We start from the raw sequence: 19,385 nt of genomic DNA on the forward strand, positions 1-19,385 counted from the left end.
CGCAGAAGGATACCATGGTCGATGGTATCGAAAGCCGCTGAGAGGTCAAGGAGGACCAGGATGGAGGAATGTCCTTCATCTCTGGCTCTCCAGAGATCATCAATCAATGCGACCAAAGCGGTTTCTGTGCTGTAACCGGGTCTGAAGCCTGACTGGAAGGGGTCTAGATAGTTTGCTTCCTCCAAGGACCGTTGGAGCTGGAAGGCCACCACCTTCTCAACAACCTTCCCCAAGAAGGGAAGGTTGGAGACTGGACGATAGTTATTAAGAACAGCTGGATCCAAGGATGGTTTCTTCAGGAGGGGTCTCACCACCGCCGCTTTCAGTGCGGCGGGGAAGTTCCCCTCCTGAAGGGAGGCGGTTACAACCGCCTGGATCCAGCCTCGTGTCACCTCACTGCAGTTAGTAACCAGCCATGAGGGACACGGATCCAGAACACAGGTGGAGGTACTTACAGCTCTCATGGCCTTGTCCACATCCCCGGGGGTAACGTCCTGAAACTCAACCCAGAGCTGTTCTACTTGGTCCCCCTGTGCCTCGGCTGGAACTGCGGGGGTGGAGTCCAAGTCCGACCGAAACCGAACAATTTTGTTTTTCCTTGCAGAAGAATGGCTCTTGGTCCCCCTCAGATTTCTTATTAATTGTACTTTCAATTTATAATGTTATAAAAAGAATAACAGAATATAGTTCTGCTCTAGATTTTCATAAATAACATTTCAGTTGCTATTACGAACTGCCTTTTTGCATACAATGTTGTTACAAATATACTGTATGTCTTGAGTAATTGTATCTATATTGTAAAAGGAAAAAGAATTGAAGTTCTCTAAACTCTAGTCTATGTGAATTAAAACAGCGAATTAAATAATATATTTCTGTATTATTTTACAATTAGTGAACATATATTCTGCAAATTGAAAGCTGGGAAAAAGGAGAGAAATGCAATCACAAGTTGTGTTTAGCTCTCATTCTTTCTGCTTTTAGGAAACCTCTAAAGCAGATCTTTCTAGCCAAGCCTTTTAAAAACCAACAGTTTTATTTTTTTGTTTTACTATGAGTCTACGGAGATTCTCAGTCATCCAGGTCATGGTTATCCGAAAGATACTTTTTCAAGAGGCAACTGGACTTTTTGGCTTTTCTTGAAAGCTGAAGAAGCTTCTTGGATGTGAAGCAAAATGTCTTCAAAGAAAAATGTTTTACTATGTGTTTTACTATTTGTAAAGTTGTGTTTTCTGTTTGTATATTTTGAATTAAAAGTCCCTCTGTTCATTTTGAATGTAATACTTAAATTAAAATGTTTTGTGTGGTGGCTAGATTTAAAGTCTTTGTAGGATTTTCTTTTTTAAACTTGTGCTTGATAAATTTTATTCTTTGTTGTAGAACTTGCCTTTCTTCTGATAAATTAAATGGTTTTTTTTTGTTTTTCAGAGATGATATTTTATTAAAAAAATATTACAGTCATTTTGGTTTCCTGCTTGCATGAATTTTGGTATTTATTTCAGTTGCCAAGTATATAATTTGTGTCCTGAATACTTCTCAGTTACCTTTTAAAGTTGGAAATACATGCAGATTATCAGAATGCCACATTTTTGTTTTTTCTTGTCTCCCAGGTCGTCAGATTTTGGAACATTATATACTAAATTAAACTTACAGCCTGGAATTGTTACAGTCATTGAAAATTTCTACATCTGTCCTGCTAACAAGAAGAAGGTATGGGGATCATTGTTTATTTCAATAGAAGAGCCCAGGAAAAAAAAGTACTTAGAATAAATTTCTAGCAAAGTATATCAGCCACATGTTCGAAAGAGAAACCATTAGAAATACTAAATACACAGAATTAAACTGCAGGTGGATTTATTCAAGCATGAGAAAATGATGATATATATGAAAAAGTAAAAGCAGACAAATACTGTGTCCTGGCGCTTAAATAATGTAAATACAGACACATCCTGTACAAAACAAAAACCTGAAGATATCTGCTACATGAACAGGAGGAAACCATAATTTATTTGAAAGTATTTCATAACACAAAGCAGGGTTAAGGTTAATGTGTAGTTCTTAATTTCTGAAATCCTTTGATTATTTGTTGCACAGATGTCTAATTCTTTCTTTAGCACTGCAACTCTGGCATCAGATATTGAATCTACTTGAACAGCTTTTTTGGGAGAGGGCAATAGGGTGAAAATAAGTTATTCCTTCCCTCTTATAGTACTTCATCCTCAAACAATTTGTATCCTCCATTCTCCTTATAACTATAGTATGCATAGTATAGTATTGTATAATATAGTATTTTCTCTTGATGAATAAACATGTAATATTTTTCTTAAAACCTAAGTTGGCCTTAGCTTATATTGTATATCATAATGCAGAGTAGGATTGTGTAGAGAAAATTGTCTGTGTGAGAGAAATTGTCTGTGTGAGAGAGAGTGGGGAGGAGAGAATACATTTTCAGGTATGTTTACACAGTCTTGGGTATTGTTGTATGAAATGGAATTTATCTGAGAACTAACAAAACACAATATTTCTCTAAATTTTGCCCATATCAGGGACAAATGTCAAATTTACTCCCAGCTTGCCTGTACACAAATACCTCTTTTATTTATTTTGTCCAATGTAAGGTTCTAAAACTTATTTGAATGTTATCTTATTTCAGAGGAATTGTGTAGCTTAATTGTGACAATCTCGGCAGATGTGCTCTAAAACAAATATTAATTATTCAATATTCTGTGAGATATTTTTAAAAGTTAGAGTACTTTCACTTAAAAACCATTAAATGTTTTGCTAATAACAAGGAAAGGAAGAACACTTCAAAATATTCTGTATAAATAGGCAACAGAACAAAAGGATCACAACACAAAAATTGCAACATAGCATAGGATAGAAATAATTATAAACAACTGGAAAAAGTTTGGACAGAAAAGACTTTCAAACACCAATTCTATTCTCACTCTTCTATAATGCTGTGGAAGGTAGTTTTGTGTGGCATTCAGGAATATATAAATGAAGCACTCAGCTAGGATTGGTTGCCTACATCCCCCTCCCTTTCTCCTTTCCTGCTAGATAGATATAACTAGATGTACATTTTAGGCTATTGACCTTTATAGTTTCTTCCTTCATCGAAACCTTGCACCACCCCATATGATATTATAGTGTGATGAAGCACTAGTAGGCTACTACTAGGTAGTCTGCCTAGTAGGCTACAGGCTCCTTGTTCATGCATTCAACCTTGTTTCTTGTAAAGTCCTTACACTAATTCCAGCACATGACATATTGTATTTTTGTTCTTACTGATGTGAAATACTTTCCTTCTGGAATGCTGGAAGACATAGGTGGTTGGTGCTGTAATTAACTATAGATTAACTCATTTTTGTAAACGTTGAATCCGACAAAAACTCTTCATTCTTCACTTGTAGCTTTTGGAAAAAACCTCGTTTCCATTTCCTGTTCTGAGTACACTGCCCTCTTTGTTAGGATGGAGTGGGGCATTTCTAAGATTGCAATACTTCCTGGCTTTCTTTGTGTGTCATCCTTGTTTTAGTACCCAAGTCAGACAATAATTAAAGTTTTGTTAGGATGAGACCATCAGGCATGCTTGAAGGAATGTGAGAAATTATAGACTGCTGTTAAATGGAGTGACCAAAGCTGAAAACATATTGATAATGCCTGGTAGTTTGGCTTATTTGTCAATCAGTTGTTTCAGATGGCATTTGAAGGTCAGTTGGAGTGAAAGATGCCTGAAGCTCGAGTTGGAATGTAATGAATGCTTCTTAGTTCTCGTGACATGCCATCAATTATGGGTTGTCTCAAGACAAAACAATCGTTAGTGCTTTTGAAGCTTGATCATTAGTAAGGTTGCAATGTAACTAAGGAAGTCCTAATGATAGCAAAGATCCTTCAGTTTAAAGATCTTTTTACTGTCAGGTCAGTGATCAAGATCAGCACTTTCATCCAGGTCTGTTAGATCAGTGGTCCCCAACCTTTTTATCGCCGCGGACCAGTCAGCCTTTGATAATTTTACCGTGGCCCGCTGAGCGCGCGCAGGGGTGGGGGGGTGTTGTTCGCGGTTTCGGTGGAATACGTCGATGACCAGCGCTAGTAGCATAGCCTTGCACAGGCGCAGTTCAGTATGGCTAGCGTAGATAGCGTAGCACAAACTGCGCCTACGCAAGGCTACGTTACTAGAGCTGTCTACGCTAGCCCTACGTAGCTGCGCAGGCGCTCTTAGGTTTTTTTCAGGAATCGGCCAGCGCTGAAGCGCTGAAAAGGAATGAGAAGGGCGGCGCTGGACACAGGGGGGCGGTGGGCCGCTGGTGACGTCAGAGTGCCACCAGCGGTCCAGTAACACCCCTTGTGCCAGTTAGCCCTAATTTGCATACAGAAAGAAACTATGGCCCCCGGCCGCTGCAGCGATCATGGCCCCCGGCCGCTGCAGCGATCATGGCCCCCGGCTGCTGCGCGGCCCGGTGCCAGGTACTCCACGGCCCGGCACCGGTCCGCGGACCGGGGGTTGGGGATCACTGTGTTAGATGTTTTGCCAGCAATTAACCAGGTTTGACAAAAGGAGGGGATTCAGCCCTCCTAACTAGGATTACTTCAAGATGAAGCAGGACATATCCGTAGGGGAGGAGAGGATGTGAATGTATAATATATGGGGTTCTGTCTCACTGATTAGATACATCTTCAAGCACAATACCATTTTGAGATCTCTGCTGCTTTTAGGGGTTTGGGGTAATGTAGATAGTTGGCTGATGTAGTTGTATGTTGTTGGGATAAAGTGGTTGGTGTGTTGTGTATGACAATTGGGCAGTCTCAGACATGATGTAGCATGTTTCTTGTCCTGGAGCTTTTCAGTGACCATGCTGAGGTTGCCAAGTCAGGAAAAGCTCAGAATGTCAACTCTGCCTAGGCAACCATGGATGCATCACAACTAGTATGTTTGGGCAGAGAAAAATAGTACTATAGATGATGTTTTGAGATATCTGACACTAAGTCTGACATTCTCATATGGACTTGGGTGGAGAGTTTGTTGGATTAGATGGGATTGTAAAATAACTTTTCTAATGCTCTTTTTAACATTTAAAAACTATTCAGACAGATTAGCTTTAGAGAACAATTTGAGGAAAAGAGCACATGTTTGCCTCCTCAGTATTATTTTCCTAATTAAAATTCTTCACATCGCCACAAGCCGCTAAGAGCTTAATGGAGAAGTATGGGATAATGAATTTCTTCTTTTATTCCGTCTGCTTTTTAGCTTAAAAAGGGATATTTTAATGTTATTGGTATTATTTCTTTCATTCTGTTACTCTGCTTTTCTCCTTTCTAATCCAGGTGTTTATTGTCTAATTTCCTGTTTTTATGCATCAGAATTATATGTTGTCCAGAGTCACTTTCTGTAGTTATTTAAATTGAATAAACAAACAAATAAATAAATTGCAACAGGACTGCCTGCCGTCAGTTTGGGAAACATAAAGTTAAAGAAGATTTTCATTTATTTATAGTAATGTAGATTTAGTATAATAATATTACCAAACATTATTTTCCTTGTCATTAAGCAGGGAAACAGGAGAAAGAGCAAGGGTTATGGAAAAGAACTAAATTATAAATTATTAAGTGGAAAAAATGTAGAAATTGTATGACTATGCAGAAAGGAAAGCTGTAACTAAAAGGATAGGTTTCATATTATCATGAGGAGTGTGGGAAAATGTCAGAGAGCCAGAGTTGTTGGGCACAGGAACAGTCTGCTTAGGAAGCCAAGACTGAATTGGAGCCAACTTGTGGAGATCTTCCAGTGAAAAGGATCACAGACAATTTCAAATTTGTTAAATAACATGGTACAATTAAGAAAGTTACAAAGAAATGAAGAAAATAAAGAGGAAATTGTTAGATTAAGATCAGTCTCGTGTGACATAATGTGCTGGAAACTTTTGAACTACCCCAGTGATGACAGAAACCTTTCCCCAGGTATTTAATAGTCTTGTCTTGACTTTCAGATTTACCATAGCAAATAATAGGATCAAGAAAAGAAAATCAGACTCTCATTCGCATTTATTGTAATGGAAGCTTAATGGGTCCTAAAACACTGAATTGAACAGATTTTTATCTGATAATAATTTGTTAATCCATAGTACCCTAAAATCCGGGGAGGAGGTTGCAGAGGTGGCTTTAAATCACCCTTTTGGAAGCACTTGGAATATTTTACTACTTTTCTGCCTTATATATATTTATGGCTACTAAAATAAACATCCAAATATAAAGACATAGCAAACTGGGTATATAGTGAAGATGCAATTTTGGATTAAAGATGTAAATGTACAAACAGTAAATTTTGTATTATTGGTAAAGTCCTTATTTAAACAATACATGTACATATATTATTCCCATGTATGTTTAGGCTTTTTCCTTTATGTTCCCCATCTATTTCTGTCTGAGAGCTTGCCTATTCTGTAATGGAAACTTGATGAAAGCATATAAAGCTTTTGATGACAGATTTATTCAATCCTTAATTTTAAACCATCCAAGTTGCCACTTTTAGCTCTGGCTTCCATACAGAAAGAGATTTAATTAGCCATTGCACAAACTTCCCTCTTTCGCTCACCTTGCTCTCTTTTCCCACAGATAAAAAGAGATGTTATGTATCACATTCCAGAAAATTCTTTGTGATTGGGAAGCAAGCACAAGACATTTGAAAGTCATTCTGCAGATTAAAAAAGGGGGGAACCCATTTAGGAACTGCCAAGTAACAGGAACAGGCAACCACTCTTAAGCCAAACACCCCCTGAAGTGTCTTACGGAAACATTCATTTAGAGAACCCTTTCGCTCCCTTGACATTTTAAAGTCCTTTGTTTCTAACCCGGTTGTTCTGGACTTTTTCTCTCTGTAAATTAGCTTTTCTTTAGGGTCTGGGGTGCAGCAAGAGTGTTGGGATGGGAGGAAAACATGTGGATATAAAAAATGCTATTTCCTCAGCCTATCTCTTACAGTGCTTCAGCCCTCTCAGCAGGTAATGAGGATTATTTCAGGACTGCTTTTCTTCGCTTCCCAATATCAACCACAGCCACAGCCCAGTAGATTACAGAGCCTAGTAACTAGATGGCAGTCCATCTTGGCTGGTATTGGCTGGAGGGGCTCTCCTGAGGGTTCCACCACAAAACCGCGTTCGACTAAAGGGTGCTCGACGAAACCGTGTAGCTGACGTCATCACAGGGCGACAACAGCGCGGAGACAGAAGCACGCTGTAAACGCTAAACCTAAAATTAACCCCTAAACCTAAACCTAACCCCCTAAACTTAACCCTAAACCTAACCCTTAACCTAACCCTAAACCTAACCCTAAACCTAACCCTAACCCTTAACCTAACCCTAAACCTAACCCTAAACCTAACCCTTACCTTAACTTGAATCAGCTTGCTTTCAAAGCGCTATTTAAAGCGCCCTTCTTTCTCCGCGCTCGCTGTTGTCGCCCTGTTGATGACGTCAGCGATGCGGTTTAATCGGGTGCGCTTTGGTCAAGCGCGGTTTAGTCGTGCCACGTCTCCTGAGATTTGCACTCAGCCATTAATGCAACCTTCACTAGGAGTTGAAGGAGGCAGTGGATCATAAGCTTTTTAAAGAAACCAATCTTAGATACCTTCATGTTTGACTGGGTCAAGTTTGAACTAGAGATGCACTTCTGTGTGGTGGTTAAAACACTAGGCTAGAAACAGAAAAAACTATACATTCTAGTCCTATCTTAGGCATGAGGCCAGTTGAATGACTTGGGCCAATCACACTCTCTCAGTCCTAGGAAGGAGACAATGACAAGCCACTTTTGAAATCTTGCCAAGAAAATTGTAGGGACTAGTTCAGGTAATTGCCAGAAGTCAAAACTGACTCAACAGTGCTAAATTAAAAAAAGGTTTGGACTTGCCAATTTGGGGCAAGGTAGGTCGCCGCAGAAAAATTCCAGGTGTTACATAGATGAGACCCTATGTGTTTTTTATCAGGGCAACCTGCTCTATCCTAATATGGGATGGAGCACACTGTTTCTGCTTTTGCCTTTCAGTCCTAATCCAGGAGCCTTCCCAAACAGTCGCTTTTGTGAAAAACTATTTTTTGTGTTAAATTTATGGATTGGGGATGAAAGGCAAAAGCGGAAGCAGTATGCTCCGTTCCATATTTGGGTAGATCAGGTTGATCTTGCCAACAAGGCAAGAAGAGCCTGTGTCTTAGAGGCTAATGCATCTACTTAATATGTAAGTAGCCTGGGTTCAAATCCCAGAAAGCAGTGGTGGGTTCTAATTTTTTCTACTACTGGTTCTGTGGGCGTGGCTAGGTGGGGGACATGTGACTGAGTGCACGTGGCCAACTTGACATCACTCAGTCACACGACTCCCACCACCAAGCCATGCCCACCGAGATCATGGCAAAAAAATTTGGGACTCTGACAGAGGGAAGGTGGAGGCTAGAAGAGAGAGGGGAGGCTAGAAGAGAGAGGGGAAACTCCCAAAAATAGACTGCAGGAGGATTTAGGGTGTGGAAAAGCCATAAGTTTCCTAGAAGGAATTGAAGCATTCAACTTTGCAGCCCGGAGGCCATGCCTGTGTTTATAAATCCGGTGGGTGAGTGTGTGTGTGTGTGGGGAGAGAACAATGGGAAGGAAAGGGTGGGAGATAGGAAAAAATGCAGGCGGAGGCACTGGACTGTACAAGCAGATGGGAGGGAGGGAGGAAAGTTCACCTGATCCTGGCTCAGGATGAGGGGGGAGGAGGAACTGGCTGCAACACCCCAAAACACCCCCAGGCCATGGGAAATCGCAGAGCCCAGATTGCACATGCGTGCTTGTGCCCTGCAGTCACAATCTGTGGCCCAAAGGACCTTAGAAAGACAATTCTGGATTGTATCAACGGCTCCTGCACCAATCCTAACAACCCTGAAGTACTAAATATTGTTTGTTTGTTAGATTTATTTCACGTCTTTCCTCCAGAAGTTCAAGGTGGCCTCCACTATGCCCCAGCCAATTCAACCACCATCTCTCCTTTTAGGGCAGGTACCTCTTTCTCTTGCAAGTTTGCCTTGGCCAGGCTGCACTCTTGCTCACTTTTGCCGCTGTTCATTGTCTCCACTGCCAGCCCAAAATGCCCTCTTCATCTTGCCTCACCTCTCCATGGCACGTCTAGGCTGAGGGTCACAAATGGGCAGGCGCAGCAAGGAAGGGGGAAAGCAGTGGGGCTTGCACCCTGGCTACTGCCAACTGCCCTCAGCAGCATGCAGAGGGTTCTGGCACCCCCACCCCGGGTTCCTTCTTTTGCATTCCATTTTTGTGCCTTCAGGTGGAGCAGAGGAGCCACTCGGCTTCATCAAATTCCTGCAATGGGTAAGTTGAGTGATGGTAACAGGAGGCACCCAGCCAAGCAGGGCCCGGGCAGGCTGTGGAGCGCAGAGCCAGGATGCCGCGTAGGGCCCGCTTCCCTCTACCTGAAGGAACAAAATGAAATGCAAAAGGAGGAATCTGGGGTGAGTTGGGGGCACCACGCGTGACTACAGAGCACAAGCACGTGCATGCAATCTGGGCTCTGTGATTTTCCATGGCCCCCACTATGCCTGGTGATTTTTGGGGGGGTTGCAGCTGGTTACTCCTCCCTTCTCCCGAGCCAGGATCGGGTGAACTTTCCTCCCTCCCTCCCACTGCACAGTCTAGTGCCTCCACCTGCATTTTTTCTATCTTCCACCCTTTCCTTTCCGTTGTTCTCCCCCCCCCCCCCATTCTCCCGCTGGATTTATAAGCACAGGTGTAGTCTCTGGGTTGCAAAGTTGAATACTTCGATTCCTTCTAGGAATCCTGGATCTGCTTTGCTGGGCCATTCCCATTATCATAGCTCAACTACTCCCATTGCAGGAATTTGATGAAGCCGAGCAGCTCCTTGGCGGGCCTCAGATCCAAACTAAACCCGGACATTTTCTGCCACCACTGCTCTCTCCTGCCACCGCCCTCTCCTGCTGCCAATGCTCTCTCCTCCCACTGCCCTCTCAAGCATGCTGCCCCCATCCCCGCTGCGACTGCAATGGCGGTGGCTTCGGGAGACACTGGCCGGTGGGGAGAGGGGGTAGACTAGCGCAAATGCTTATTTGTGTGTAGGCAGGAGGAGGCAGTTCTGTGGATACACAGGATGAAGGCGAGGCAGGGCGAGTGTTGGAGCAGGCCACTTCGGGGGCATGGCCAGCCAGCCATCACTACCGGTTTCGGCGACCCATGCCTTACTATCACTACCAGTTTGGCAGATCTAGTCCAAATCGGGAACAACCCACCTCGGCCAGAAGGGTATGGCTAGCTGATGAGAGCTAAATAGCTTGAAATAGATCTATACTAGTTTCCCTTTATTTCTTTGTCCTCCAACTCAGACCCCTTGTCTGAGCCTTCCCCAGACTCCAGGACTGGCATATGTTCCTCCCCAACCTCCTCGCCGGCTCCACAGGCCGCCAGCCGACCACAACACTATGCTAGCTTACTGTATTTTTCGGAATATAAGACGCACCTTCCTCCCCCCTAAAAGAGGGTGGAAATGTTGGTGCATCTTATACATCGAATACATCTATTTTTAGCCTCTGGAAACCCCAACCCATGCAACCCATTTCTCTTGAAGGATGGTCCACAGGCATTTCTCACTGGCATCCCGAGCTGCGGCTAAAAAGGAACTTCTACCTGACCTAGAGAACTTCCACCTGTCACATGGTGAATATCCTCTACCACCCCATTCCCAATCATCCTGAGAAAAACCTTTGTGGAGAGCAGATCGGTCCTCTTCCCTTCCTCCACTCCTCCAGTCTGCCCAGATCTCTCATGCAGTGCCTATTGCTATTGCGCCCAGCGACCATATCTTTTTGCTGCATGACAGATTTGGGCGGATAAGAGGTGGGGGTGGAGGAAGGGAAGAGGACCGATCTCCTCTCCACAGAGGCTTATTTCAGGACACTAGATCTCCATTTTCTGTCTGGAAAAAGCTATTGACATCGTCGGGATCTTGGCTAGTGGAAGAAGTGTGGAATGGAAAGGAAACTTCAGAATATGGGAGTGCCGGGTCGGAAGTCTCCCTGGAGCCTGGCACCTGCTTTTGCCCTGAGACTAAGGAAGTGGGGTTGTGAAGAGGACTGTGAACTAGTCCAGTTGTTCAAAAAAGCAGCCTTACTGGGTCATTTTCTTTTGGCTTCCTTTTTGCCGCTCAGGCACCACCACGAGGAACCGTTAATCCAAATGGAAGGGATCCCCACCCTTCCTCGCCCAATGGGACTGTCCCAGTTGAACCACTTCATCAGCCAGCGCACGTCTTTCCTTACTGAAGAGAAGAAGTGAGCCGACTGCTTCTCCTTGGGCAAAGCGGCTCCGCGTTGCCGCCGGTCAGAGGGAAGGGGGGGGGGAATAAAGCGCGGAGAGAGATGTTTAGTCCTGCCCTGCCATGGGAGGGGTAGAGAAAAGTGGATTTGAGATTGCTAAAAGCCTTACCCTTTAGGAAGATCAAGCCCGTACGGAGTTTCGGAAAGCCCACAGCACAGTGTAGCAGCCTCCTCCATGATGTCACAATGCAAGTTCTATCCTTTACAAATTTGGTTCCAGCATCATAATACAAGTATGAACTTGGCAAAAGTTGCATCACAATTTGTGTTTGACATTGGCCACAGCTTGTCTCCTCTATGGGTGCCCATCATAGTCACACCTTCAAGCTTTTATTGTGGAATCTAGAGTAGAATCCGGGGCTGCTGGTTCTGTAATAACATGCTCCTTTTCTTCTTTGGTTGATGTTGGGTCTTGGATCAGTTAATTCTTTGCCTTTCAAGGTCCCTTTGGTTCCTCATCATCACACAAGTCTTCTACAAGGCTTATAACAAATAATAGAGTTTTGTTATATTCATTTTCCTAGCATACATGACTGTATTAGAAAGGTAAGTTGAATGGATATATTTTTCCAGTTTCCAGTTTCATGATACTTTTGTAAGTTGCTTCCTCCTCCCAAGACTTCGTTGCTGATTCTGATACAAAGTAGACCAAAACTCAGATTATTATTAGACTGCAGTCCCATTTACTAGAAGTGCAGAAGAGCATGCCTTAGTTTGTGTGATAAAACTTGTTGCTTCTTTTTACAAAATGTGAGAGTTGTAGTTATGTGAAAACCTCTAGGGATTAGCTAGAAAATCTCCTGCAGTTTTGCTAAGCTTCAATTTTTAGGAGTCTTTAGATAAGCAATGAGAATTTAGGAGATTATCAGAATACTTGGCAGAATACCTCTTTTAATCTATTTGGAATCAATTGATCCTAAGGCATCGCTTATTTAGTTCCTTTTTCATTTTTAATTAAATAAAAATATGTGCGGATCATATTAGAATTTGGCTGATTTGTTTGCTTTGTTTTTTTTTCTTTTATAGATAATTCTTGTAAGTTCTTCACACAACGACCTGGACCAGAATCTTTTTATTAGTACAGATGAAGGTGCTACTTTTCAAAAGCAGCCCATTAATTTTTTTGTGGAAACACTGATATTTCATCCAAAGCAGGAAGATAAGGTGCTTGCTTACACCAAGGAGGAACAGGTAAATAACTAAAAAATGTTGTGTGGCTTTGCTTTTGATATATCTGAAATGTGTTCTGGACAGCTTGGAGGAACAGTATGAAATATCAAACTATTTTACTACATAAAATACTGTAATATAACCAATATAGGAAACCTTTCCAAAACACTTCATATAACATCTGCATGCATATCATTTCCAACAGTTACAGATGAATAATCACATATAGAATTAAAGCATATTATAAATGGCATTAAACTTAACGTTTAACAACAATGATTTAGTTGCAGTAGTATGTCATTAGTTGGTCCTGCAGTTACCGAGTGATTGATTGGTGCATATGAACCAGTTGCTGTGCACTGTGATCATTTATAGGAATCCAAATACTGGGCTCATTCTCAATCATGTTGGCTTAATATTGAAATGAATCTGCATTAAAAAAAATAAGTAACAAATACATAAGCTATTTACATTTTTGGCTGTCTGGTATTAATTCAACTTTCAGTACTAATTTGTATATGCTTTATTCCTTGGCAAAAAATATTAAGGATAAGACTATGTAAAGTTTTAAATATGTTTTAAACATCTTAAAATATGAAAGAGCCAAGTGGGGTAATGACTAAGGTGTTTGACAAAATCAAGTCCATTGTCAGTTATGAAAATTCACTGGGTAAGTTTGAACCATTCACTTCTCTCCACTCTACTTCATAACTTGTTGAAGGGAAAAGTTGGAAGAGTCCTGTGCTTTTACCTTGTGCTCTTGGAGGAAATAATAATATGTTTTCTCCTTCTTTTTCATTTTAAGCTTTATGCATCTCTTGATTTGGGAATAAAATGGACTCACATACAAGATCATGTGTCAAAAGATCATATTTACTGGTAAGAGGCATATTCTTGCTGTTCAGAATTACATAAAAAAGAATTATGGAGAAAAGTGATCTTTTTCAATCTTTGAGGGTATTCTACTCAACTATGCTGTATTACATAATATCTACAACTTTTCGTTAGTATTAATAACAAGTGAGAAAGTTTAATAGATTTAGTTATCATGATATGGAAAATATCTTCCATTTTTCTGCTTTACTTAAGTAATTTATACTTACTTTTTATTATTTATGTTTTACTGAAAGATTTCCTACCATGTCCAATTCTAGAATGTTCATTGCTTCAAAGTACTTGCTCTGGGTAAAATAAGACCAAATTTTAGAAGGTCCCTCTTCTGACATTGAACATTTTTCTCCCAAAAATTTGTTGGTTATTCATTTGCCAATTATTAAATCAAATACTCTTGCGTAAGACATTGAACTCACCAAAGCTATTTAACCTTCTGATCTGCCAAACTGCATCATGAGGTAAATCAGGAATTCGGACTGGGCTGTATTTCTATCAGTTCTTACTTACCTAAAGATGTTTTTGTAGCTGGTGGTTCAAGTAAATGTTATATTCTAATTTGTGCTTAAATGATTAAATCATCTCTGCAACTGAATCCTACAGTTTTTCAGAACTTTTCTCAACAGCATGATTAATACTGATGCCTTAATGAACATGTGTTTTGATACCTTTGGTTGGTCAGAACCTTTATTTTAGTAATATAAATTACATCTGGGGGTCTGTGCCCTTCTTGATGTTGCTGCACTACAATTTCCAATAGGCCCAACTAGTATAGTATACAGTTAGCTAAGCTGAAAGTTAACAATTCACCAACACTGAAAAACTGTTATCATCTACAAAGTCCCGAAGCAGACTGTCAGTCAGTATTACAGAGGATTATTTTCACTGAAAGGAATGTAGGAATTTGTCGTTTTTCCTTTCTTCCCATAGAGGCTTTTAAAAATACTGTAGCAATGGCAGTGAGAATACAGCAGTTTTATCATACCTCATATCCTTTCATTGGGAGGAAAATAAAACTTCTCTAGAAAAACGGCATGTTTCAGGGGTTCTTTCTAGGAAAAGACCAAATGTGGGTAAAAGTTACTTTTCCACCTACTGAAAAGAAACAAAAGTAATATATTTATAAACGAAAAAAGTTATTTTTAAATATAGACGCATGCGATACAGTGAGTTGCATGTTTGTCTATGGAGAGCCTGTATAGGCTCTTCCTCTTGTCTGTGAAAATTCCTCCTGTCCTTGAGTTGTGAGGAAGGTATGTTGTTACTATAATTATTGTTCCCACAGCCTATCCTTTCCCCTCTCCCCAAGTTTTTTATTTTATTTTACAATATATCCATATCAATGCGTGAACATTGTGGCACATGGGTATCATACATTTTAGTACAAATAAAAATAATGCTATTTGTTCATTCCTCAGGCTTATGTAGTTCTAGTGTTAATACACATTTTTGTATTAAATTATAGACTTCCATTATTTAATTGTTCAATATTTCAATATGCTATTTCAATGCCAATCACAATATTGTTTAAACATACATAATAATACCATCATTCAATTTCTAATCTTTCCTCTTATTATTACTTTTATCTTATTGTATAAAAATGTGTATACTAAGGAGGAGCCAACGTCGCTACGAGACAGACATGCGATCTCAATGCGCTGAGATTGCTGCTGAAACTTTTATCGCTAGGTGGTCCAATCGGACCTAAACTGTCCCACAGAGATGGCGAATGGGAAGAATAGGTCCTGCTGATCTCTGGGACACCACAAAGTCCCAGATCGACCCAGGAGAAGTTCTTCTAGCTGGTGATAAAAGCACAGCCCCTAGACTGATGAAGTTGGGATAGCTCCGAATGGAAGGAAACAGAAAAAGAAAGTGTTTACAGCTGGTGAGGAATTTTTACCGTTTTAAAAGAGCCTGCCTACAAAAAACTTAAAATTAATTTAAATCTGAGAACAGAAGAAATAAGCGGCGGAATTAAGCTTTGAGTGGTTTTGGTCAGTGTGTTATCTTGCTCTTAAATGGTATTTTTATGGATGGAATTTATGCAAGCCTTTTAAAACGAATGGATTAAGTTTTATTCTTCTATCTTTTTTAAATTATTATGTTTTCAACCTATGGACTAAAATTCTCCTTCCTCATTACTACGTGTGTTTTCCTCTTTTTCCCCTCTATTTTACTCAAGAATTTGATTTTTAGTTTTTTAACTTGGAATATAAAAAAAGAAAAGAAAAGAAGGAAACAAAGAGAATTCTAACAACAGATGGAAAGTTAGTGCTGCTGCTCAGAGGCTGGAGGCTTGTGTATTGGGAACAAAGCACTTTCACTTTCCTCACTGAACAGTCTGGCTTGGCAATTCAAAATCTCACAGTTTGTTTATAGAGAGTGATAAGAACCAAAGGACAAATTGTTTACAAAGGTGTCCTTTTGAGCTATATCTCTAACCAGAGAAAGTGAAAAGAAGATTTTACTGTGAATTTATGTTTAACCTTGTAAAAATCCTTCAAGCCAGAGCAGCAGTATTTGTCAGTTGGAAATTATGGCACAACTTCCAACAGCAGAAAGAAGCTTTAAGTTTGCAAAAGATAATGTTTGAAATTCAGAAATTATCAAACACATTTGAGAGGACGGAGAAGAAGTTGGAAAATCTAGAGCATCTAACAGTAAAATATGATGAAGAAGTTGGAGATGTTTATCAAGTGGAAAAAGTGGAGGTTAGAGTCCTAAAAACTGAAGAGAAAAATGACCACAAAGAAATCAAACCCACTGATATCTATGGTGATTGGTTTGTGTCTGGAAATGGAAAGAGTGGAATACGGAAAGAGGAATTAAATGGAGGGGAACTCTACCCCAGATGGCACGATACAGAAGAAGAAAAACAAAAGAATTTATGGATTTAAAGAGAGAAATTTTATTAGCAACATCATTGATAACACCACTGACAATTAAAGATAAACTGATCAAGGAAACACAAGAAGGGCATCAAAATTACATGAGAGATTCAATAAGCAATGAGTTGCAAAGAGGAGTCCATGCAAATTTGATTAAGGAGATGATTAGAGGACTGATACCACAAATAGCAGAAGACATGAGATTGTTTTGCTACTGGAAAGATACAGGTTGATAGATGAAAGTGTATAATCTAAAACTAGTTAAATTTAGTGAAATTTAGTGACAATAGATATGGCTAAATAAACAACTAATAATGATAATAATGTATATATATATATATATGTATTGGTATGACAAGTAGTAATTGAATATGAATATTGAATGGTACCTATGAAAGGAAGATTAGAAATTATTTGGTTATATATAAAGGTTAATAAAAAAGGACTAAGTTGAATTTAGCTAAATTTTGATTATTAGGGGGGAAATGCTATGATAATGGAGAGAGTTAAATGAAGGAGGGATAATGATAACAATGTATATATATATGTATGGGTACAACATAAGGAAATTGGATGTAAATTGTAAACAGTGATTTGGAAAGGAGGATTAGAAATTTTTGTTACTAAATATTATTGATGTTTAGTCAGAATAGGCCATAAGGATATAGTGTTATTGGAGAATATTAGAAATAAAAATGAAATGCCAGTATGTGGTCAGGTTTTAAATCTTGGTACATTTTATGATGAAGGACTTTTAAACAATTATAGTCAAATGAAAATGGAGATATGATGATGGTGATATGTATAAAAATATCTGATTTAAAATACTTGAGTTAATACAAATTTTGTGACGACAGTGGAAGAGACGCACAAAAGCTTTTTCTAACCAACTGATACACTTTCTACAGTATGTAAAGGAGGAGGATTCTTTATGTTGTGTTTGTTTTGAAAATTTAAAATAAAAAAAAACTTTTATTAAAAAATGTGTATACTAATATTCCCCCTCTTATTTCTATCCCTAGTCTAACCTTTAATCATGCCACCATTATATTTAAAAACAAATCCTTTCTATCCATCATCTCTTGCCCGCTTTAATAGTTCATTTTTTAACTTGCATACTATATTCCTCTTTTGGATCCTTATCCTTATCTGCATCTACATCCTGGCTATTCATTTTAAACATTTCTCCCATCTCTACCCTTTTCCGTTGTCTAGCTTCAAAAATATCTACCCATGCCCCTATCTCCCTTTCAAAAGTTACTTCCTGTGTCTCCGGTTACCTTTTTAAATCTCTTAAAATGTTTTCCCCTTGATTTATTTCATCAGTCTTTTTTTTGTTATTGTCTCCTTTTTGTCATCTTTTGTTTGCTGCTTAACCTGTTCTGCTTTTTCATCTGGTCTTTCAATTGACTCCTCCTTTTCCTGGGCGTCTTGATCACTCATTGTCCTTTGAATAATATTTCCCAGTTTTTATCCATGCCATGCATTAAGTTCTTAATCTCCATGTGGTTTCTTATCAGAATGTTCTTGATGCTTTGAAACATTGATGCCATTTCTTCCCAAGTTCCACACATTTCCTCCTGATGGAGCGTCTCATCTTGTTTTAATAAGTCCCGCTCTTGTCCAGTAGTCCAAAAATAATATATTCAAGCCTAAAGTCACTCCCCAAAAGAAATTCAATGTTCACAATTTTTTTGTATTCGATAGTTAATCAATCTGTTTCTTTAGATAATCCCAAAAACTTTCCAGCACCTCCTTAAATCCCCTTCATGCATTCAATCTTGTATCATAGCATTAAATTTTATAATGAAGGACGCTTAAACAATTATAGTCAAATGAAAATGGAGATATAATGATGGTGACATGTATAAATATTTGAGTTAAAATACTTAAGTTAATATGAATTATGTTTGTTGACTGTGGAAGAGATGCACGAAAGTCTTTTTGTACCCAACTGATACACTTTCTATAGCATGTAAAGAAGGATGCTGTATTTGTTTTAAATTAAAAAATTTAAAAAATTCTATTAAAAAAAAGAAATTTTGGGCTCAATTGTGGGCATCTAATTTCCCTAATATTTGCTTTTGTATTTTTTTTGTATGTCATATTATAAATTAATAAAACTATGAATGTGCAGAATTATGAGCATGTCGAGGACTACCCGTATTCAGAATCTAAAAATTGTAGATACTTAACAGAAGCCTAATCCGCTGGCATGCCATGCAAGCCTAGGGACAACGGTCACTGAGCTTCTTCTGTAAGTGTTGGATTGCCACAGCAGTAAGACATTCTTTCTCATGGCTTGTCAGTTGTTCTGGAATATTTCCTCTTTGCTGACTTTATTTTGCGTGATTTATTCTTCTTATCATTTTTGTTATACATGAAGGGTTCCAGGTCCTAGGTCACCATCCTTCCTTCCTTTTGGCTCCATCTTATGATCTTAAAGATCCCATTTTCTGAATGTCAGCATTGTTGTAGCAGATCTTTCTGCACATAGAACATAATCTTTGTTTTTTGTTCTCTGGAGAAGCCTGTACAGTAGACTTTCTTAAAGTAGCTCAATGTATTCATTTATACTGTTTATGAACAACACTTTGGGAGCAAGTAGATGCTGTACAGATTGTACTTATCTTAGAAGCTGAGTGGGGCCTTTTAAGCCTTATATCAAGCATGTTTAAGATCTTCTTGTCCTGCTAGGAATTCTCATGATTCTGCAATATTAACATAGCATAGAAAAATTCATCTGGAATTCTGATCCAGATCATCTGTTTTCATTTGGATCTTTTGGGGGCTTATTTTGTCCTCCTTTCTAGGCCACGGATGAAATGTTTAATTATGATTTTAACATGTCTGCTGTGCCTCTCAGGTTCTCCATGTCAATGCTGAAACTTTTTCAATTTAGATTTACTAATCTTATTCATTTAATTTCATGGAAGACAGCATTTTTATTAGTCATATATCAGCTCTACTCAGTAGACAAGATATGAAATAGACTCCACAGGAACATCATTTATTGAGTTTGGCAATAATAACAGAATCTTGCATGTCTGATTGTACTGCACCACC

General features: G+C 39.3%; 1 protein-coding gene across 2 annotated transcripts in view; it reads left to right on the forward strand.

Moving 5' to 3' along the window:
- The window catches only part of SORCS2 (sortilin related VPS10 domain containing receptor 2), a 122,327-nt gene that overhangs the window by 32,250 nt on the left and 70,692 nt on the right, over positions 1-19,385 (forward strand). For both annotated transcript variants that reach the window (XM_087721882.1, XM_087721881.1), the window contains exons 3-5: positions 1,608-1,707; positions 12,391-12,555; positions 13,340-13,413. In XM_087721882.1, coding sequence (XP_087578008.1) covers positions 1,608-1,707; positions 12,391-12,555; positions 13,340-13,413 — 339 coding nt within the window. The remainder of the gene's footprint in view (positions 1-1,607; positions 1,708-12,390; positions 12,556-13,339; positions 13,414-19,385) is intronic.

This window comes from Thamnophis sirtalis, unplaced genomic scaffold, assembly GCF_051295495.1.
Source record: "Thamnophis sirtalis isolate CommonGarterSnake01/CBP01778 unplaced genomic scaffold, rThaSir2_p1.2 scaffold_8, whole genome shotgun sequence".
Classification (NCBI taxonomy): Eukaryota; Metazoa; Chordata; class Lepidosauria; order Squamata; family Natricidae; genus Thamnophis; species Thamnophis sirtalis.